The following is a 24,066-nucleotide window of genomic DNA, read 5'->3' on the forward strand; positions in this document are numbered from 1 at the left end:
AGCTCAAGCTTTTTCTTTGAAAAAAGACAAGCTAGAGCACATGAAAAGACCTGCGATTTCTGGCAAGTCTCCTCATTCAAACTATAGAGACAGTAACATCAATATTCATATTGCTAAAGAAGGTATGACCCTGATACTTGCTTTATGTCGTCTAACTTTTCAGTGGATATTTTCTCTTTTACAATTCGGATCATCTACTCCTTCCCCACCCCAACACTATAAAAAAAACTCGGCATAAATAGCCACTAGGTAACACACTCCTGGAGTTAAAGAGAAAAATGCCAGAGAGCAAAAAAAAAAAGTACTCGAGCAATCACCAAACAAAAGTTGTTTATATTTATTTAATGCTAACAACACAGATATCCTAAAAAAGAAACAGACAATTAAGAAACAGAGTTTTTTCTAAACAGGATTTTGATCAAAAAAACTAGTGATTCAAACCTCTAAAACAGAAGAGCACACAAATCTATATAAATGCAAAACATATTTTACCTCTTACCGGAATTAACCTGAGAACCCCTAAACATTCTCTTTAAAAGATATCAATATTAAAATCGTGCAAAGAAACTGTACCCATAGTGTTTAAACCATAAAAACCAATACCTGGTTTATACATGACAAAAATAAAAGAAAACGAAAGCATGTAAAATAATGTGCAGTTTATAGAATTCAAAGGAAATCAGGGTAACTAAGTCAGGCGGAAGAAGGCAGTTGGGACAGGAGACCTTTGTAAAGCAGGACGCTCTGACCGTGTCCACTGCGAGCCCGGATGAAGCCAGGGGCTCTGAACACTGAGCAGTCACTGATAGGAGGGATAAAGTGCGATATCTCTAACAGCCAGCAAATTAACTGATGCTCTGGCAAAAGTTCCAGAATGAAAACCGAGGTAGTTTTCAGTGAGGAATGTTCTCCTTGAGAGCATGGCCAGCATGTTGTTGAGCCGGGACCTGATACCAGCCAAGTGAAACTGCCGCTCTTGATTCAAGTTTCTGAATGAGTCTCTTAAGCACAGATCCAAGTAGGGGGCAGCCCAGTACTTGGGATGTCCAGGAGGGACGAAGTCAGTGGCTCCGATGGAAGTCTGGGAGCCGATGGAGCTTGCCACGGAGCCTTGGGAAGACAGAGAGGAGGAGGACTTCAGACTGGAGGACCGTGACACAGACATCTTTGATACCGGTGACCCTTCTTTAGACTGGGTTCCCTGAGAAAAGAGAACGTACTCGTCCACGTCAGTCTGGGTGGTGGCCGACGTGGACCGAACCATGGTTTGGGAGCTTGCCACCCTGGTGGTGACTGTGGTTTGTGTCCCAGCACACGTGGTGGTGGTACTGGTTTGTGTTCCTGCATCGCTCACACTCACTGCTGGCATCTCGTCCCCTGGCTCTGTCTGAGTGGTGGCATCGGTCACTTTTCCACCCTTTGGTTCATCCTTGCGGCTGCTGAAGTAGTCTTCCTCACTGATGGTGGAGGACTCGGAGTCGTGGCGCCTGGCCTCTGCCCTGCCCTCGGCGGGCGCCTCGCACTCCAACTCAGCCTTCTTGGGGGTGCTTGAGAGCCTGGCCAGACGCAGCCGCAGCAGGTTGCCCAGCGTGAGCTCCTTGGGCAGTGGTTTTCGGTCAACTAGATGGTCAAACCTGCCACTGATGCGGAAGTTGGACAGGAGTTTGGAGCTGATGGGCTTTGATTGTGCATATAAGATTCGGAACTCCAGATCAAAGTGTTCAACCACTTGGCCAGACAGAATGACCAAGTTACTGCTGTTTAATTTGCCGTCTGTCCATGTAAAACTTAAGGATTAAAAACAAACAAACAGAAGCTGGTAAGGATGAGCAACCTTAGTTTACTTATTGTCCAAGAGTAATAAAGCCCAGATATCCTGGTACATAAGAGTCACAACGCTGGTGATAGCATACCTACATTTAGTGTGAATTCAACTGGCTTTAACACAAGTATATAACATATGCATACATAAACAAATGTTAACATAAAAGTAAAAAGGCTAACTGTTTAACCAACACACTAAAACTTGCACATCCTCAGCCTCAGAGTTTTTAAAAAGTAGAAAGGGCTTCTAAAATATTCAGGCCAGCGCCCGCATTTTAGAAGTGAGGAAACCGGCTGACACATGTCACCACTGGGAGCTAGTGGGAGACCCCAGATTAGGCCCAGGGCCTTAAGAATCGATGCTGTTTTCACAAAGAGAGATGGTATTGTGATTCTAATGCTGAGCTGATTAGCAGCCATGTGCCCCTGCCTGTCCAGCATCCCTTTTCCTTCCTCTCGTGACAGAACCCCGGCCATCCCAGCTGAGAAGACTTGCATTTATGTGACCTCTCCAATCACAACAGGGGTGGGCATATGACCCAGGTTGGCCAGAGTATCTTATCCCCTTGGATGTGAGGATCTATCCAGGGTGGGCATGTGACCCAGCTAGGACTAAGTAATTTTTCAAGCACTGATACCAGTGCTAGGAGAAAGTAAGTCTCTCTTTGGGAGATAGCTACTAAAGGCCACAGAAGTAAGCCTGGATCTTTGCCTTCAAATGGAGAGCCTGACTGAGAATAAAGATCCACTAGAGAAAAGCAGAACTGGGAGACAGTGTTCTGATAAATGTATGGCCTCTAGGTCAAGACGAACTGAAAACCAACTGGACCTTTCTACACTTCCAAGTTACGTGAGTCAATAAAATCCATTTTGCAGAAAGTAGTTTAAGTTAGCTTTCTGCACTTGCAATCACCCCATTCATACAGAGATTTATATTAAAAGTAGTATGTTTTAAATGAGAGTCATAAAACATAGTATCAACTGTCTCTCGCAACCAAGAATCCTGGCTAATGCACAGTCTGCCTTGAGAACCGGCTTCAAAGCCTGAGAAGGAAGATTCCTTTGAAAACTCTCAATGAGATAATGTAAATAAGACACCTATCCAACACCAGGATTATAAAATATCCTCAACAAATGGAAGCTGTAATCTTCCGCCTCCTACCTGTAGAGGGTAGTTTTTATATTTTTATATTTTACAATAGCCAAAAACCATTTGGAGCTAAGTTTGGTTAATATAGATAAATGCTACTTTGGGTGAAAATCTAGTTTCCTCCTGTTATTTAAAAACTCCTTATGAAAGGAAGTCTCAAGGAAGAGTTCACCCTTTGTTCTGAGCCATGATGGTACTATTTGAAAAGAAACGCATCACGAGTGTCTTGATCGTATTGCCTCATTTTCCACAAATCTTTGCATGACCACCTTTACCCAGAGCTGACATACAATTATCACTCAGGAATGTGCATTTCTTCAAAAATGAGTTTTTCTTTTTTAAACTCAAGAGACACAGCCTGTGCATACCATCAGACAATCTAAGGCAGAGGCAGCAAACACACTTCCATTTGAGCCGCATAAGTACAAATGGTGTATCCTAACTTCTGAGATGAGTGTTAACCGCTCGTTATCTCCACCCTCTATTCAATTCCCTGCACTCTACTAAGACGCCATTGCCAACGTGAGGCTTCAAAGGTGGAGCCAGATACATGGATCAGTACTTTCCAGACTAAAGCACTAAATTACAAGGCTTGAAGCGAGGTGAAGGATTTAAGTGTAAGGTGACAGCTTCGGCTCTGCCCTCCACACTGATGCTGATGCCTGCAACTGCCCTTACCTTCAAGTGAGCAGGGACAAGGGGGGTCAAAGTCCCCAAGGAACAGGACTCGAGATTGTTCCTGTCACTGTTAACCCCAATTCATCCACTGCAGGCCTGGCCCATTTTCAAAACCTCTTATCACTAATTTTTCATCTTGAATCTAGGACTCTGGGATCTCCAAGCAAGTTTCAACCTCTGCACTTTAGTTTTGTGGACCACAGGGCAGGGGAGGTAACCCTCACCCTGACTACCTCCTGCAGGAAGAGGCTTTGATTAACCTGCTCACTTACTCATAAGCTACTCATTCATTGGAATGCTTGGCCATAAAGGCTTGCATCAAGAGGAAAAAGAAGCTTTTGCCTTTATAGCATGCTTCTTCTAAAAAGTTGAGATTAATAAGCTTGGACAGGTTAGAATCTTACCTGTAAGAGCCTGTAGCCACTCGAATGCCATCAATCAATGTGAACTTTTCATGAACCTTCCCAACAATTTTAGTTCCTGACCTCGCATAGTAGATATTTCCAGTAATTGTCCGAACTGTCATCAGCTGTTGGCGGGGAAGGGGGAGAACAAGAAATGAACGATCCAGAGAGCAAATGATTAAGACAAGAGGGCTTAGTTCACAATTCCCAAACAGACCAACTTACTGGCAGATGAGTGGCCCGTGGTCACCATTCAGTAACAAGGCACCCAGTACACTAGCTAGAGGATTCTCGGGACTCAAATAATGCTGCTTCAAGGTTTTGTCCACCTTCTCAGATGCCCTTTCCTTATATTTATTTTTAAGACCCTTGGTTAATGTGCACATGTGCTCTAAAAGAAGACTCACTTTTGCGGGGGATACTAAACAACAGAATCCAAGAAATGACTTTGAAACAAAATGTGAGGGATAAAATCATCAAAGGAAACACTAGTAATAACATTTTTACAAAGGCTTAAAGAAGCTAAGTTAATATTTCTCCTATTCTTTTGTTTAATAGCATCACTAATGAATAATAGCCCATCCTTACTTACACCCACACCATAATGAGTATAGAGAACAAGAATTTGGAACAAGTCTTCTCTGACACAGGACTTCTGAGGCTGGAACACTTATATCACATGGGGCTGAATCAGCAATGTCACATCTCCTACAAGTATGTATTTACCAAAAAAATACTCTGCTAATAACCTGGGGCTACATATTGCATATGTATGCATAATTATCCTTGTAAAATGACACACATAAATATATATATAATGGTATGCAAAATACTAAGACAATCTGCATTCTTCGGAGCCGATCAGTAGCTATATATCTTTAGAAATGTACACATTCAAATTAAATGTTTAAGATTTTTGTTTGACTCTCTCATTCATTCCACAAAGAAAGCCCCTACTATGTGCCAGGCCTTGAGACAATAGAGATATAAGGCATGCTTCTTAGTATAAGGCATGCTCCTGACTGTCAAGGACTAGAATAGGATAGAGAAAAGTAATAAATGATAAAAAAAACTATAGCAAGACATAACATCATTCAGAGAAGTGAAAACATACACCCACACAAAAACCTCTACACAAATACTCATAGCAACTTTATTCATAACAGTAAAGAAAGAACTGGAAACCATCCTAATGTCCTTCAGTGGTGAATGGTTAAACAAGCTCTGGTACAACCACACCACATGATACTTACTCAGCAATAAGAAGGAACAAACTATGGACACACGCAACAATCTGGATGGATCTCAAGGGCATTACGCTGAGTGAAAAAAAGCCAATCTCAAAAGGTCATATAATGTACGATTCCATTTATATAACATTCTCTAAATGACAAAATTATAGAGATGGGGAACAAATTAATGGTTGCCAGGGGTTAAAGATGGCAGGGGGGACAAGGAGGGAAGTGGATGTGACTATAAAGGTGTGGCATGAGGGAGATCTTTCTGGTGACGGAATAGTTCTGTATCTTAATGGCGGTTACATATATGCACACATGAGTAAAATGGCCCAAAACTACAGACATTGTACCAATGTCAATTTCCAGGTTGTGATATTATATCATAAGTTACATAAGATGTAACCACCGGGGGAAACTGGGTGAAAGATACATGGAAACCTCTTTGTACTGTTTGCAACTTCTGTGAATCTGTCATTATTTCAAAATAAAAACAAAAGATAAAACAAAACTATGGCAAGATAAAACATCACTTCTGTGGTATTTCTCACTAAAAGGCATAATCTGAATTAAACCATGAAGAAACATCAGACAAACCCAAATTCTACAGAAAACTGGCTAATAGTCTTCAACAGCATCAAGACTCTAAAAGACAAAGAAAGACCGAGGAACAGTTCCAGGTAAGAGGAAGCTAAGGAGACACAACAACTACAAGGCGTGGTCCTCGACTGTATCCTGGACAAGAAAAAGGGCATTAGTGGAATGATAAGTAAAGTTTGTACTGAGATTTATAAGATGCTAACATTTGGAGAATTTGGGCAATGAGTATTCAGAAATTCCTCAAGCTATTTTTTAACTCCTTTGTAAATCTTAAATTATTCAAAATGAAAATTAAAACAAACAAACAAAGAATTTGCATAAAGGTACATATACATGACAGGGGGAGGGCTTCCTGGAGGAGGTAATGATTCCTGAGCCGAGCTTCAAAGGATCAACATATAACAAGCATAAAAATACCACCATGGGCAGATTCGGGCGTGAGTCTGGGTGTCTTTCCCTCCGGCACTTATCTGAACGTTGTGCAGGCCTCTGGGATTGGGGACAAAGCACTCTTGAGCGCGTGCACACAAATGTGTGAACCAGTTCCTGCAGACAAGACACTCAATGTTCTGAACCAGCCGCAGAGCCAGGGCATGGCAGAAGAAGTCAGTGCCCACCTGGTGAGGGTACAGATTCACCAGCACAGACACGCCCTGGTGAGAGAAGATGGTGCTTCCCTAGGAAGAAGGTAAATGCTGCAAAAATTGGTGAGGCCAGAGGTAGAGACCTTTTGACCCTTCCTAAAGGATCTGGACACCTGTGAAGGCAGCAACCAGCAGTGGCAACTGAGCCAGTAAATACTCCTCGAGTTCTGCTGAGTAGATGAATCAGAGCCAATCACTTGATCAAAGTTGTGGCCCAAACTACTCTGTGATTTTCCTGCTGCTAACACACAGCCTTCATTACAGAAACAGCACCTTGAAATTAAACACTGACACCTTCAATTTCTTCACCTGGCTCTATATGGGCAGTTATAGACTGAATATTTGGCTAGATGATAATGTACTTTTCCACACCTGACTTGTGTTTTCCTTGGGTCCACCTGATCTCATTTTTTAACTGACTTTTGGGTCACATGGCTGGCTCGTTTCATTTGGTCTCCAAGCTCCTATCCTACCTCCATCACGAATTTGCTTTGCGGCAGTAATGACAAATTAGTAACTACCTAATTAAACCCAATCTTCAGTTTCCTCTTTAGGGAAAACCAAGGAGAACTCTGTGGGAGAAGTTAAACAGCCACAATTTTTCAAACCAAATTGCTTGATAATAACCAGGAGGTAAGTTTATGTCCCCTATGCAGTAACCCACAGCACGAAAGCCCAAATTCTTTGTTCTGTTTGCTTACTGCTTTATTTCCAATACCTAGAACAGTGCGTGGCTCATAGTAGGTCACGTAGGTGATGAACTAAGTTGAGGAATTAAGTTCCAAAGGTTAAGCTGCTTAATTGTAAGCACACAGGTTAAGTTGCTTAATTAAAAAAAAAAAAGAATGGTGTTAATAAATATGACCATTTTTCTTGCCTCTTTCCACTGAAGAAAACAAGCTAACTAAGCTGTGTAACCTTATACTTAAATACTTAAGTTCAAATTACTTTCATGGTCAGAGCAAAAGACATAAAAGTCTAATTTTAAAATAATGAGAAATGAGAAGTGGCCTGTGAAGGTGATTAAGAACACTGGGGCTGGGGGCCAGCCTGGTGGTGTAGTGGTTAAGTTTATGCCCTCTGCTTCAGTGGCCCGGGGTTTGCAGGTTCGGATCCCAGGCATGCACCAGCGCACCACTCGTCAAACCATGCTGTGGCGGCATTCCATATAAAGTAGGGGGAGATGGGCACGGAAGATGGGCCCAGGGCCAATCTTCCTCAGCAAAGAGAGGAGGATTGGCAACAGATGTTAGCTCAGAGCTAATCTTCCTCAAAAAAAAAAAAACAAAAAAAAAAACACTGGGGCTGGAGGCGGGCAGACAGACAGGGAGCCAAACCCCAGTCCCACTACTTTGTAGTTGTAGACACTGGGCTCTCTGTGTCACCACTTCCCCATCTAAAACATGGGTATAAAGTTACCACTTACCTGGTAGGGCTCTGTGAGGTTTAAGTTGCTTAACATTTGTCAAGAGCCTAGGAAGGTGCCAAGGACAGAGCAGGAGCTCCACAACGGTTGGTCATTACAATTAGAACTGGAGCCTACCAGAGCCACTGTCAAAGCCACGCCTTCCAAGGCTGCCTGTCACCATCACCAGTCGAGCTCCTTTTTAGGAGGCAGCACGACGTGGAGGAGAGGCCGAGGTTTGAATCCTGACTGTCGTTTCTTTCCTGTGAGACTTCAGGCAAATGACTTTGCTCACGGCCTCAGTTCCCTCTCGTAGGTGGGGATACCACCACCAACCACCATGTAGATGGGTCATTATTTGTTGACTGTGGTGAAATGAGAAACAGTGTAACACAAACCTTTTCCTGTTCAGGATGAACTTTCAGATCCATGCACATATCCAAAAACTGGGAGAGCAGGGCCTGGTCCAGAAGGATGTATACAGCCACTCCCTGCTTCCGACATATTTCCTGCAGGTCTCTGAAGATGTCGATGTCAGTGAACACATCCATCACCACAGCAATCACCTACAGGGGGAGGGGAGGGGAGTGCACGCTGTCACCTCACGAGAACCCCACCATACAGCTCGTTGTCTGACTCTGGGCCCCATCTCAGAGCTGGGAAAGGATCCCCAGCCTACAATATCCTTCCTTCTCCTTCTGCAATATTGGTTTTCCCCCACCACAGACTCCTCTCCATCCCCAAAGATGCTCAGGCCACTGTATCCTACAAACCTTGACTTGGCCCAGCTAACCCTCCCAACCGCCTCTAGCCACTCTCCTCCAAACTGGCAAATTTCTCAAAAATATAGATTAACCCACTGCCCTGCAGTCCTATGAACCTGTTTCACTCAACTTCTCTTCCTTAACTAAAACTCCCACCTTACAGGCCGGGCTCAGGCCAGCAAGCTGTCTAGGTTCTGCACCTAACACACCGTCATCTTAGGCATGTTGCTTCTCCACCAGGTTCAGTGTTCTATGTCTATAAAACAATAAAACCTTAGCTTCTCTCTGAGGCCCCTTCTGGGTGTAACATTCTCCAAGTCTGTGATTTTGATTATCTAATTTTGGATCATAATTTGATTTTTTATTACAATCTAGAAAGGCCCACCCCATCCACCACCAACTCATGGCTTGAAACTGATCAAACCAGGCAAGCAGATTCTCCCATCTTCCGCTTCTACTAACGCTGCATACCACATTTTCACGTTCTACTCCCTCCACTAGTGAGGATCTAACCACATAGCTTCTACAGCACCAGCCTCCCCTCTATAAAAGGTGGTCTCTGTAGTCCTTTGGTATCTGTCCACAGTGCAAGCCTGCAACAAGAACAGGGAAATATGTCCTAAGGATTCTGCCCTGAGGCTTGGACTTCTCCCCGAACGTGGCTCCATCATGCCTCCTGATCCATTTTCCACACTCAGCACTAGACTACACTTAAGAGCTGCCTCAGCCATGTGGCCTTGGACAAATTACAGCTGTTTCGAATGTCTGTTTTCTTAGCACAAAATCAGTCTGCAATGAGAACTAAATGACTATGTTACAAAAGACCCCTTAAGTATCTGTTCATTGATTCACCTTACCAGCCCAGAGTTCAAGCCATCCAGACAGCTCAACTCAGGGAGACACACCCGCCAACTCCCAGCTTTCCCTGCTAAAGAAAGACTGCTCCAGCCGCAAAGCCTCTAATCAGACCCTTTGCAGATTGAAAACTGTGGTCCTCAGCTAACCCCTGGCAGGGCTGTGGGGGAGTCAAAGCATCCAGGCTTAGAAACAAGTCCCTGCAAACCGAGTCAGGGCTGGGGGTGTTAGCCAAAGAAACCGCTCCCTGAATCCCAGGTTTGGAGCTCTCCTGCAGTCTGGAGCTGAGTACTGCTCCTTCCTCCTGATCAGCAGTAAAAACTTTTCTCTTAGCATCATATTAACTTTTTATGAATGTTACGGTAATTTATTTATAGGTCTCACCTCTTCTACGGGAACAGAGGTCCTTGTACGGGACTGATTCATCACCGTGGCCCCAGAGGACTCGGGACGGTACCTGACAGTCATTACCCACTAAGCATAGAGAGGCTGAAGAGGAAACACAGAGACAAAGAGGCGATTTTGCTGTCTTTCTCCAACACCCCCAAGTCTCATCTACCAGGATGAGGGACTCTGCTCCTGGGAAGTCACTGCTGTGAAGGAGTCTGGAAAGACCAATTTCTCTCTTGGGCTGCCATCCCCCTCGCCTCCCCAATGTTGATGAAGCCCCAGCTGCGAGCTATTCTTGGTAAAGGGTACAGCTAAACCCAGTGGACACAGTGATTTAAAAAATAACAAGCACGGGGCCGGCCCTGTGGCTTAGTGGTTGAGTGCGTGCGCTCTGCTACTGGCGGCCCAGGTTCGGATCCCGGGCACACACCAATGCACCACTTGTCAGGCCATGCTGAGGCCACGCCCCATATACAGCAACTAGAAGGATATGCAACTATGACGTACAACTATCTACTGGGGCTTTGGGGGAAAAACGAAAAAAGGAGGATTGGCAATAGATGTTAGCTCAGAGCCGGTCTTCCTCAGCAAAAAGAGGAGGATTAGCATGGATGTTAGCTCAGGGCTGATCTTCCTCACAAAAAAATAAAATAAAATAACAAGCGTACTTTCTGAATTGGTGGAATCTTCAGAAGTTTATATCCTCCGATGCGTTTTTACATGTCCTATTTTGAGTTGTGTCTATCCCATTCATTCAGCTCATGTAACATGGTGGTTAAAAGGCAGAAAGGCCTGGGCACAGATCCCAGCTCTGTGGCCTACTGGCTGCGTGACCCTGGGCAAGTTGCTTAATCTCTAAGCCTCATTTTCCCCCTCTGGAAGATATGGATCATAGCACCTATGTCAAAGAGCTGTTGTGAGCATTAAATGAGACAAACCACGTAAAGGGCTTAGCTCAGGCATGAAAAGGTGTTCACTTATACAGCCAGCATCTCTTCCGAGTCCACTGTGGGCTGAACTCTGAACTAGGCAGAAAGATGGCTATAAGGAATTTGACATAGAGGCTGGCCTGGTGGCACAGTGGTTAAGTTCGCATGCTCTGCTTTGGCGGCCTGGGGTTCGCTGGTTCAGATCCTGGGTGCGAACTGCTCATCAAGCCATGCTGGGCGGTGTCCCATGTACAAAGTAGAGGAAGATGGGCACGGATATTAGCTCAGAGCTAATCTTCCTCAGCAAAAAGAGGAAGATTGGCAATGAATGTTGGTTCAGGGTCAATCTTACTCACCAAAAAAGAAAAAAAAAAGAATTTGACATAGACCCAACTTATCCACAAAGAAAGGACATGATGCAGGGAAGCCAAATGATACATAACGGGCAATTAAATCAGGAGAACACTTATGGGGGGCAGTGGGGAGACACTAAAGCCTCTCCCTTGCAGCGGTGGACGCACCACAGGCACTCAAATGTTTATCACAGAGGGACTCCTGGAGGAGGTGGCATTTGAGCTGAATCACAAGTAAGGACGAGATTTGGACAGAAGAGGAGTGAAGGGGAGGGCATTCAGGCAGGAAGCCAAGTGATGACAGAGGAAGAGGTACGAAATGATGGGGTATGCACCAGTTTGGCTGGAACGAGGAGTATGCATGAAAGGGAGTGACAGGACCTGACTGGGAGACGGGTGAACAAGCAAGACCATAGGAGGCCTTGAGTGCCAACCAAGGAAGCAGTGTCATACAGGCAACGGGGGAGGAGGTTCAAGAAGAATGCCGAGTTCAAAGTGATGAACCCAGCAGGGCAGAAGCTGACATGGCCCCACCTCCTCCACATAGGGCCACACACCCAAGTGCCTACAACACAGCAGCACTTAGGTATTTTTTAGGTTCAGCAAACATCTAGGAGGACTAAAAACCAAAAGAAGAAAAATCAGTGATAGAGGTTTTGATGATGGGCCAGGCAGGAAGCAACGGGGGTTGAAGAGAAGGGAAAGGGGCCTGTGGGAGAGCTGAGCAATGGACTGCCAAGTAATGCTACCATTACAAGCAACAGGCTGGGGGAGAAAAGAAGAGGGAGTGGGTGGCAAGAGGTAGTGGCAGATTCAGGTCCACACAGAGGAAACAAAAAAAGAAACAAGCTTCAGAGAGAGAGGCTTCGAAACTGATCATGAAGTGGCAGTGAAACCTTCGTAGAGGGGTTCTGCACGCACAGGCGTAGGAATGCGAGTAGCGCGCACAGGAGAAGCCAGAGGAAACCAATCTAGGGTCAAGCCCTGCCCTCAGGACACCTGGTCCAATGAGGGAGAGAGGAGACAGCACAGGTGACACCGTGCATGGGGCCCCTGGGCACCCAGGGTGCCACTGGGACAGAGCCGGGAGAACCCACCAGCTGGCCGGGTTAGAGAGGGCTGCAGGGTGGCTGGGGCGGGGACGCGGGAGCAGGACCCACAGTGTAAGGCACCTGCCAAACTGAATTTTGACTCAGCTCTTAACAACTGCACAAACAACACCTTTGTTAGGCAGTGAGTAAGTACCGAATTTGCTATTAGTTTCATTGTTTGGTTTTTCTTTCTTTTTTTTTTCTTTTTTGAGGAAGATCAGCCCTGAGCTAACATCCATGCTAATCCTCCTCTTTTTGCTGAGGAAGACCGGCGCTGAGCTAACATCCATGCTAATCCTCCTCTTTTTGCTGAGGAAGACCGGCGCTGAGCTAACATCCACTGCCAATCCTCCTCCTTTTTTTTTTTTCTCCAAAGCCCCAGTAGATAGTTGTATGTCATAGCTGCACATCCTTCTAGTTGCTGTATGTGGGACGTGGCCTCAGCATCGCCGGAGAAGCGGTGCGTCAGTGCGCGCCCGGGATCCGAACCCGGGCCGCCAGTAGCGGAGCGCACGCACTTAACCACTAAGCCATGGGGCCGGCCCTCATTGGTTTTAAAGCCTTAACCTTTCCTTTGTGTGTTGAAAATAATTTGGATTTGATCACTGGTTCCTAACATGCATGGGGTGTTTACAGGGTTGAGGGAGGATTTTTCTTCCCGACTCCGCCTGTACCCACATGCCCTCGTCTTGTCCTAGAGCAGGACTCAGTAAAAGACTTCCGTAGGAGGAACAGCCCTGTGTGCAGAAGCAATCAGCAGGAAGGCCTTCTTTCCTTCAAGACTCCAGCCCCGCTCCCCTATACTGCCCCCATCAGCTCCCTCCAGCCCACATGCAACCAAGCCCTGCAGAGTTGGACTGGACCTGGGGCTTTTCGATCTCTGAAGGGACAGTCTCCTCACTGAGCTGAACAATGACCTGGACTCATTCACTAGCCAGCAGAGTGCCTACTTTCCAAGGCCGGACACCTCTTCTAAGTGCCAGTGTTCATGCTGCAGGCTGCTGGGCCGTAGAAGTACACCTGGACTTAAAAGATGGCATAGAAACCCGTCATTGCTCCACTCCCTGAGGCATAATGTAGGATGGACAAGGGAGAGACACATCAGGAAGGCGGGCATCCCATACCCATCAAGTGCCCATGTGGGCACTGCCCTCTCCCAGCCCGTTCTGCACAGAGCCTGCCCACTCTCTTAGGGCTAGAAAGCTCTACAAGTGGTGACGTTTGAGTCTATTCCAGGGTCGATGCCCATCAGCAACTCACAACATGATGCCTAAGGAGGAAACACCAGCTGTCAGAGGCCTAGATGGCTGATCTGCTGCCAGGTACCCCACACTGTTCCTGCACTTCTCCAGCCACGTCTGGAGCAGCCACACCTGTGCCAAGTCCATGTCTGTAACCATCGCAGGTGACAAAACCCCAAGCCTTACCCTCTCAATCACTCCAACTATCTCTTGCTGATTTATACCAAGGGACTCGGTGATCCACGGAGTTACGGAGTAGTGATCATACTGTGGGTATCCTCCATCTCGGGGAAAGGCACAGACCCTGTTTACATGACTTTTCACATAGAACTGGAATCTCCACCACTTGCCTTCTTGCACAAAAGCTCTAAGGGGATATCTAGAGATTTCAAAACCCTACTAACTGTTATCCCCAATTTACAGATGAGAATACTAAAGCTTGGAGAAGTTAGGTAACTTCTTCAAAGAGACACACTTAAGCAACGCAAGGGTTGGAATTACAACCTGGGTCTGGGCGACTGCAGAGCTACCTATTTAAAAAGTGTTAGATTAACTATTATTCCAAACAAGTCTAATGTTCAGTCTTCAAATGATTGAGAGCTTGGAATAAATCCTGAAAGGATCAGTAGAGTATTCCATAAAGTACATGGGATCAAGTAATAATAAATACGTGGGATCAAATCAAGTACATGGGATCAAGCCCACCTCAGGGGATGATTACTAATAACAAAATAATCACAGAGGAAACATTAAGGAAACTTTGAACACCCTAGGACACCGGGCACCTTCTCTCTCTGCAAGTAGTACTGCTGACTAATTCAGAATGGACTAAATTAGGAAACCTTGGGAAGCACAGACATTACATGAACAGGCTGCAGAATTAGACCCGGATTTGGATCTGGCTCCTCCACTTTCGAGCACCATGGACCCTCCAGCAAGTTACTTAAGTTCTGTTGGCTTCTAAGATATGCAAATACTACTACCCATCTTGTAGTGTTTGAGGGTTCAGTCAAGAGAAACCACATAGACACTTGACAGTTCCTGGCATATAGAAAGCCCTCCTATGGCAGCTGGTCATATTCTCAGTCCCAATTCTGCCACTATCTCTGGGCAAGTCATTCTACCTGAGCTCACTGTCTTCAAACAAGGCCCCTTCTAGCTCTGAAGTCTGATTCATGCACCCTCAATGGGCTGGTCTGGACCCTGGCCAGGCATATCTGCAGCCTCAAGGGGCCACTCAGAGCCAGTCATTCCAGTTCTCATTCCAGCTCTTCCTCTGCATGAAGCAGGAAGCTCGTGTCATACCCCTTCCCACTGCACTTGTTTCCCTCCCTTCCCACCCATTGTCATAAAGCAAGGACATGTGTGCAACATGCTTGGAATTCTACCAAAGGTCTGTGCACACTCGAAGATGTGTCAACCTGTCCAGTGGTCAACAATGGCCTGTCTGCTGAATTCCTCATTAACCACACGACACTCAGACTCGACTTCCTTCAATTCTTCAGGGCTCTTGCCACTTCTTCTGGAGATCCTCTTGCTAAAAAAGCAAAAGATATATTTTCTCCCCATTTACTACATGTTTTAAGAGAACAGATATATCCTCGGGATTTCTTTAAAAATCTTTAAATAACTATCTTGATATCATCTTTGGGGTTTAAAAATGAAAAGACTATAAATTTCCACAGCAAAATCTAAATTTGTTTGTACATGTTCTTTTCTCCCAGTTTCATAGGCTGTTATTATAAAATTAACAATTTAAGTATCAGATCAAAGTGTTGGTGGAGCCGCAGTCTGCAGAGCAGTACAGTGCCTCTCTGGAAAAAGCAGGGGCCGGGGGGAGCCACAGAGGTAGAGGGACTGAGCGCACACAGCTGCATTTCCTCTGCACTCTTCCAACATGAAGTCCATAGGTGGGCTGGGCTTTTCAAAAGGGAGGGAAAAGCATCAAGAGGTGTTTTGGGGGGAAGGGGTTTATCATCCTGAGTTACTTTTATTTTATAATCATGTAAAACATTTGCCTGGTTCCAAAATGCAATCTAACAAAGCAAGGTACATTCAGAGACACCTAGCTTCCATCCTTGTCCCTTCTCTCCTTTTTCTTCTTTCCCTTGCTCCCTTCCCATTAAAATAATAATTTCAATTAGTTTTTGGTTTATTCTTCCATTTTTTAAAATATAAATAAGTATGTATAAATATACTTGTTCAATATAAACAAGTATGCGTGTTACACATATACATAGGTATGAGTGTGTGTGTGTTCACATCCCCCCTGTAGATAAAAGGTAGCACATAACACGCTGCTCTAGACAAATGCTGTCCAACAGAACCTTCTGAAATGATGGAAATGTCCTCTATCCGGGCTGTCCAACATGGTAGCCCCTTGGCACAGGCGGCGAGCGAATACTTGAAATATGGCTAGTGTGACAGAGAAACTGAATTTTTCATTGTATTCCGTTTTAAGTCATATAAATTTAAATAGCCACACGTGGCTAATGGCTACTGCACTGGTCAGTGCAGTTCTAGACACTTCATAACAGAAGGTAGAGCTAGTCCTCATTCCTTTCCGGGCTGCAGGGTATTCCACTGTATAGAAGGTCAGTTTACTCACCAATCCTCTACTGAAGGATGTCTGAGCTCTTTCCAGTCTTTTGCTGTTATAATTAGTGCTGCAACAAACAGCCCATTGCAATGCCTATTCTTATTTTTGCCAGTGTATCTCTGGGGTAGATACAGAGACATGGAATTGCTAGGTCAATGAGTATATACAACTGAAATTTTGCTGAATATTGCCAAATTCCTATCCAGAGGTTCTATCATCTATCATTTGCATCAGGATTTTTAAAAAGCCAGTAAACCCACTACTTTTTCCTGAGAGAATTTATCCTATATCCATAAAGGAACCAGAGAATAATCCTGCAGCTTCTCTACTGTCTGATGGATGCTAGGTGAAAAGAATAAAGAAATGAAATGGCAGACAGAAAGTAGAATGGTGGGTGCCAGGGGTGAGGAGAAGGAGGGAATGGGGAGTTAGTGTTTAATGGGTACAGAGTTTCAGTTTGGGAAAATGAAAAAGAGTTCTGGAGATGGATGGTGGTGATAGTTGCATAATGTGAATGTACTTAAAGCCACTGAATGCACACTTAAAAATGGTTAAAATGGTAAATTTTTTTGTGTATATTTTACCATAATTTGAAAAAAAGGAAATGAAATGGCTAACGATTCTAAAATCCTTAACCTGACACATAAAATCAAAAGGAAGGGATAAAAAGCAGCCACACTTAGTCTGGTGGGGAACATCCTAAAGTGATACATCAGTTAGACTTTCTAGGCGAGGGGTTCTTAAACAGGGGCAATTTTGCCCCCCAGAGGACATTTGGTAATGTCTAGAGACTTTTTAAATTGTGGTAAAATATACAACATAAATTTGGCATCTAAATTATTTTTAATTAAGTGTAATCAGTGGCATTAATTACTTTTACAACGCCATGTAACTATCACCACTGTTTCTAAAACTTTTTCATCACTCCATACAGAAACTCTGTAACCATTAAGCAATAACTCCCTATTCCCCCTTGGGAGACATTTTTGAAAGTCATGACTATTTGAGGGAGAGGAGGTTGCTTCTGCCATCCAGTGGGTGGAGGCCAGGGATGCTACTCAACAACCCATAACACACAGGACAGCCCCCTAGGACAAAGAATTATCTGGCCCAAAATGTCAATAGCGGTGAGGTTGAGAAAGCCTGCCCTGGGTTGATATGGGCATCCCTCTGGAACAGGAACTGATCACACTGCACAGGCTCTACTGTAACTCCTAGGAGAGTTAAGCAAGATCAGGAGGATCTTAATTGGATACATCCTCAGGCACACCAGGGGCCTCTGACAGACTGCTCAGCGGCTACTCCTCCTGGTAGGACTCTTCATCAAGGCATGATTGCTTCTACTAATGCTCAGGTTATCAAAAGGACCCAAGGGTGAGGTCATAGCAAAAGTGCCTCTTTGGAACAAAAGCACAAAGGGAACAGGCAGCTGGTGAGAACGATGGCTCTGAGGAGTGTGGAAGCTGCTGGTAGGATGACTTTGCCCATGAACTCCCTCCCATTCAGAAACCAGGAACAGCCCAACAGCCAGAGCAGAAGCACCTCGCCAAATGTGGGCACACAGTACCTCCAGGCACGGTCTCCACTCCCACTGATTTGTGGGGGCCACAGCCCAGCCAAACACTGATTCACATGGCACCAGAGACCAAGAACTGAATGATTCAGCAACAAACACAGTAGTATAGGGATAGATTCTGCAATAGGTGTGTAAGGGAAAAATCCTGTATGGTTCAAAATTACACCGAAAATTTCTTAGGAAGCAAATATCTTGGCTCTCAGAAAGTCCAAAGCAGTTTTTCCTCCAGCTTTGGTGAAGCTCGACCAAGCACCAGGTCAGCAGTCAGCTCGTATTCAGAAGCCATGCTGTACATAAACCTTGTGTTTTTTAAACGTTGTACCTCCCTCAGTGTGGCAGAATGCCCACACTTTGAAAGGCGCACACAAACTGAGCCAATGGAGAGACTGGCAGATTCACAGCCCCAGTCACGCCTACTCTGGGACAAGTACTTGCTGAGTGGAAAGGCAGGCAGAATCACCCAAACTGTTGCATTATCTTCCTTCCTACCTCTCCCCTCCCCCCAAATGCATGTAGCTGAATGATCAAAGGTGCATATGACTGGTCTCCACCGTGTCTATTGAGCACCTGTGCCCCGCCAGGCACCCTGCAAGCCTTAATGGCTCAAAAAGCAGCATGAGTCCTGGGCAAGGGTGGACCCTACCCCAGAACTATCCGTTTAGGCTGCAATGCCAGGATTAGACACCGCCATTTACCCAGAGATGCTGGTTTCTTGTGCCTGTACCCTGACCACTCCAGTCTTCTTCCCAAAAAGGGCAGATTTAGTACCGTCACTGTCATTTTCCTGTTTATAGGATACGTAACATGGAAATAAGAAGTCCAAATCTTAAGAAACGTTAAAAATCTTCAGCCTGTTGAAAACCACCAAAGTACCAACCCTTCCTCATGGTAGGGCAGCCACGTGAAGCAGTGATTAAGAGCATGGGCTCGGAGCCGGGCAGACTTGGACTCTAGCCCAGCTGTGTCCCACACTGTGCGATCTTGGGCATGTTACTTAACCTTTCTGTGCCTGGTCTCTTCTTAACTATGGCCTCCTCCCAGGGTTGGGAGGGTTAAATGAGATAATCCAGGTAAAGGGCTTAGCATAGAAACTGACCCCTTGAAAGTGCTCAATCATATCATCAAGTGCTTTTACTGTCGTGATGCAGATGCAGGACGGCTTCTCATCTCGTCCTGAAACAGCCTGAAACCTGCATCTTCACGGTCCTCACTGTCTCAGGTACTGGGCTTCCAAGGGTGAGGCCAGAGTGACACAGCCACTCCTGTGTACAAAACACACATGTCTACCTGGAGCAGCAGCACCTGACCAGCCACCAGCTTAGCTCTCTGTTACCTGTCTCCTCCACAAGCCTCTGTCCGCCTAAGGACAGAGACGACTCCTTATCTCCACATGGCACAAGGCAGAGCGGGGTGGCTGGCAGTGGTTAAGAGACGCTGTGCCTCAGTTTGAGTCCTGGCTCTATCATTCCCTAGCTGTGTGACCTCAGGGTAACTTCTCTATGCCTCGATTCTGTCACTTGCAAAATGGAGATAATAATTGCACCTACCTCAAGATTAACTGGAATAGTGCATGGCAGAAAAAGCATTATCATGGTTTTTGTTTTTTCAAATAAAAGAGCTGGTTTCTGAGACCTCAAATTTAGCCTGTCTCAAGTCCAACTCATCTCCCCATCCCTACCCTCAGCCTATTCTCCCTCCTGTATTGGAATTGGGTAGCACTGCTGCCCACTCAAACTAAAAAATCTCAGTCCTCCTCAACTCTTCCTATACCTCCTCCTCCTTGGCTTTGCCTATTCTCCTGCCTATCCCCTCCGCACCCCAACCACCCTTCCAGGACATCTAATGATCTACCTAAAACTCTCTCCCCGCCCAATCCCCCCGCACTGCCTTAGCACAGACTCTCTTCTCGTGTGTAGATCCCCATGGCCTCCTCCCTACAACCAGCCCAGACATCAGTCTCCCCTCTCTCTAACCCATCCTCCTTCATGCTCCCACCAGAATTATTGCTCAGGAACCCCAATCTGATCATGCTCCTCTCCTCTCTCTAAACCTTCAATGGCTCCCCACAGCTCCTTCAAGTAGTGTACAAAGCCCTCGACAGTCTGGCCCCACTCTCCACCGTCAGCCTCCTCTCCTACCACTAACCCTCACACACTCTCTGATCCAGCTGTGAGGAACCTGGCTGCCTCCAAACACACCAAGTCCTTTCACACTTTTGGGCAGGTCCCTATCCTCTGCCTTGGCTAGGCCCACCCATCGCACCCCCTGTACTCAGCTCTCAGGTCACCTCCACTCCTGCAGCTTTCTTTCTTCAGCCCCTCGCCACTGCCTGTTGCAACCTCCTCACCGCTCCCACCAGCAGACTGTCAACTCTGAAGTGCAGGCAAGAATCATGCCCTTCACCTGTGGCCCCAGCCCCTGGCACAGTGTCTGATACACAGTAGATACCGAAAATGCACGCAATTTGGCATATGGCAGAAATGCTGAAAATCCTCACCAGATTTAAAGATAATGTACCACTTTTCTCCTTAAAATCGCCCAAGTTGCAAATACAGAATCTCAAAGCTATGAGTGGGTAGCTGGACTAGAGCACAGAACAGGGCAGGAGGGTCTACCGAGGAACGTCAGTATTACAGAATGCCCACAGGGCAAAGGAAGTCTGAGTGCCAGCCTGGAGCCCTTTCTAAGGCCAGCACAGGAGGTTATGGACAGTTTTCCCCCTGGCCTTAGCTGCACTGCCCCTTCGCTACCGCTAAAAACCGGAGCTGAGCAAGAGGGCAGGGCAATGCCTCCCTCTCTTTCATGGAGACCTGGTCACTACTTTCTCAAGTTCCAAGTGCCCAAGTTCTCCTCCTGGAGATGAGTTTTGGGAATGCAGACCTACCCCACAATCGTGCTTTTTTCCACCTTTTTAACCTTCTCACTGAACCCACAAGTGTCTGCTGCCCGAAAAGGACCCTCAGCATACCCAAAGCACTGTAGGGCTGATACCAGCCTAGCTGGGAAAAGCCCACATCTACTCCCCCAAGGCACTAGCCCACTGTATCTCCTACCCACTGCCATCCCACCATCAGGCAGAGAATAACCAGCATCAGGAACACTGGTGAGTCAAGGCTTGTTCCCGGACTTGATGCGGATATTGTAACCCACAGCCAGACACACTCATGTACTAGTCTACCAGTTTACCATGGCCTGGGCTTTACATGCCATGTCCCTGGCACAGGCAGACAGCCAGGAAGCTGGACACTGCCAGATAGCAAGGTGGCAGCTGACCATGGCTCTGGAGTAAGGTGTCTGCCACCACACCCTAGCTGCCCCACTCACCTTGCGAGCTGCATTCTTCTTCCCTGACCCCCGGGGTACCCAGCACTCTACTGCAGTGTCATCCTGGCTGGCAGGGAGATGAAACCTCCCTCTGCACCCCAATACCATGTCACACTGAGACAGACAACTGCACCAAAACCCTCTGGGAATAGAGAGACGACCTAATACAGGAGTGTCTGCATTTTAGAAAGCTGCTGCTAACCAGAGCAGTCCCTAGCCTATGGAAAAGCAAACCCCCTGCTCCACCCATCTGCAGAAGGAGCAACTTCTCCTCCAGTCTGTGGCAGGAGGGAAAGGGACAGGGCTTTCACCTTGCCGCTCTTATACGTGTTTGCTTTCTCCAACATAAGATGAGACGACTAGCAAAAATAGATTTCTAATGCCCACAGCTGTCTCTGAGGACAACCTTTCAAGAACTTTTTCCTAGATGATGCATCTCCTAAGAGGCCCCTGAAAGTGGGATGCAGTGTTGGCTGACAGCCAGATAATTTTGCAATCCGGTTTAGTTTTAACTGAAATTTGGAACTGGAAGTATTTCTGGTCCCCTCTCCCAGCGGATGTGAATGTTAGGAGTTGGACCTTGGACACAATTCGCATCCTTGGAGACTGAGACTTCTCCCGATCTCCCCTGACACAAGGAGCGGCCAGAGGGATTAGGGACCCGAGGAGATACAATCGGAGTAGCGCAAGTCGGGGACCCCGGGACCACCTGGCCCGCGTTCCCAGCAGGCCTCAGTTTCCCATTCTTGAAGAACGTCCCCCGTCCGACCGGGGACCAAGGCGAACCAAGGGACCCAGCGGGGCCGCTCACCTCTCGCGCGGAGCGGAGCTGCTGGCGCAGCGCGTCCTTGCAGCCATAGGGGCCGCCGGCCCCCGCGCCCCGGGGCTGGAAGTGCGCCTCGACGCGCGTGGCGCCGCGGTAAGCGCCCTGGTAGAAGGCGGGCCAGCCGAGCTCCAGCAGCGGCGGCTCCAGGTCCGACTGCTCGGGGAAGTAGGTGCCCGACGAGCAGTCGTGCGACGAGCCGAAGGAGTCCTCGGCCCCCGCCGCCGCGCCCTCCTGGTCGGGCGGCTCGGCCGCGCGCAGGATGGCGCGCACCTCGTCGGGGTTCAAGAAGCGGCCCAGGCGCTCGCGTCGCAGGAAGGCCGAGAAGGCGTCGGGGCCGCCCGCCACCAGCTCCTCGAGCGCCAGGCGCCGCTCCTCGCTGTACAGCTCGGCCGGGTTGGGCGGCCCGCAGGGCGACAGGCAGGCGGCCGGCAGCTCGTCCAGGACCTCGCACCGCAACGCCATGACGCCGCCCCGACCGGACCAGGCTCGGGCGAGCACGGGCGTGCAGCCGACTTTATAAGCACCTTTGAATCTAGCCGGCCCGCGCCCCGGCCCTCCCATTGGCTGCCGCCCCTAACGGCGGAGTGCACACGCCGCCACGGCCCCGCCCCCTGACCTGCTACTGGCTGCGCCGCGGCCCGGCCCCGCCCCGCGCCCACGCATTGGCTGCGGGCAGCGGCCGAGTCCACGCACTCGCTCCGGAGATGCTTCGCGGCAGTTAAACTGGGCTTCTCTGTACTGCCTCCGATGTAGCCGTGCCTCCTCCGGCCCTGCGGGGTGCCGAGGTCTTCACGGTCAGCTAGAGAGGGTGCCAGGCCTGAGTGGCCGTGCTGTCCGGGGCGGCGGCCCAGGCGGCGGAACCCGAACTGAAGCCCGAGAACCGGGCCTCAGTCATCCTAGCGCGCCCCCTGCCGGCCGGCCCGCCCCAGAGCGCGGCCCTTCAAAGGCCCGGGCGGTCAGACCTGGGCCCAGCGAGGAGAGGCTGGAGCCTGCTCCTGGGCACACTGACCGCGCTGATCCTGGGCTTTCAGAGCTTGTGTGTGACCAGCCATGTCGCCTTTTCCCCCTGCATTTAATCAGTCATTCATTCGTTCAAATATACTGGTCCACCATAATAGCCGCTCCTTTGATTACAGCCTCAGGTAGCTTTCTTTTCTCTCACGTCATCCTTTTTTGCCTGGCAAAACCACAACTCTGGTTAAACCCCACTCTCCCCCTACTTTCCACCTGCACCCGTGCAGCAGTATAGGGCTGGGGAAAAGAAAACGCAACCCTGCTGACTGGTTGGGCTGTAAATTCATGATCTCAAGTGGGCCCTTAAGGTTGCCTGCTAGCCTACCTTTCCCTCAGTCACGCTACGTTTTCCTCTCTCCTTGCTTCCTGTGTCACTGGGAAAATAGAAGCAGTCAAGACAAGAAAGTCCACATGCTCCCACCACATCTACCTACCCGTCTGTATCTCTGCCCACTTACAGGGCCTTCTCTTACTGCAGGTGAACTGTCCCTTCCATTTGGGCCCTAGCTGCCAGCCCCTCTACTACTAACCCGTATCTCTCCAGCAATTCTCTTCTCTCTCCTGGATCTTCAATTTCCCTTCTCTAACGGTTCATTCCTATTAGCGTACAAACATGCTGAGTTATTTTTCATCTTAAAACAACCCTGTCTTGACCCTACATTCCTCCAGAGCTTCCTCCTCATTTTTCTTTCTGCTCACTTTGATAGCATAAAACCTCAAACGAGTTGTCTGTACTTGCTGTCTCCAGTTTTCCTCCCATTCTCTCTTGAACCCTGTCCAATCAAGCTTAATCCTCCTCTGCTCTGCCAAAACTTCTCGTCAAGGTCATCATGAGTTCCGCAGTGCTAAATCGAATAGTCTCTTTTCAGACTTCATTTTCTTCATGTAAATGAGAAAGCATATGTGCAACTTTAAAGTGCTTCATAATATGAGAGGTTACCCTTATTATTTAGAAACCACCACACTTTTTAAATGGATGAATGCCCACTGTTCTTCTCATCCTCTCTCCATCCCCAGCCTGTTTGTGAAGTTTTTCAAGCCCAAGTGTGGGCCCTTTGATGTGTCCCTGCTCTGGCATCCAGCATCCACAAGGGTCCAAGAGAGCACCCTTTTCATCCTCTCCCGAGACACCAACAGACTTCTTCACATGACAAAGAGAAAGAC

At 47.4% G+C, this 24,066-nt stretch overlaps 1 protein-coding gene across 1 annotated transcript; it reads right to left on the reverse strand.

Annotated features, from left to right (window-relative positions):
- Positions 1–313: 313 nt before the first annotated feature.
- Positions 314–22,362, reverse strand: SACK1D (scaffolding CK1 anchoring protein D). The gene is made up of 4 exons (XM_004430402.3): positions 21,874–22,362; positions 8,339–8,506; positions 4,057–4,181; positions 314–1,787 (listed from the first exon to the last, which is right to left on the reverse strand). The coding sequence occupies exons 1-4, from the start codon at positions 22,348–22,350 to the stop codon at positions 800–802; spliced, it is 1,758 nt and encodes a 585-aa protein (XP_004430459.1). The 5' UTR covers positions 22,351–22,362; the 3' UTR covers positions 314–799.
- Positions 22,363–24,066: the final 1,704 nt, after the last annotated feature.

The sequence above is a fragment of the Ceratotherium simum genome, chromosome 21, assembly GCF_057802395.1.
Source record: "Ceratotherium simum simum isolate JZ-2026a chromosome 21, ASM5780239v1, whole genome shotgun sequence".
Classification (NCBI taxonomy): Eukaryota; Metazoa; Chordata; class Mammalia; order Perissodactyla; family Rhinocerotidae; genus Ceratotherium; species Ceratotherium simum.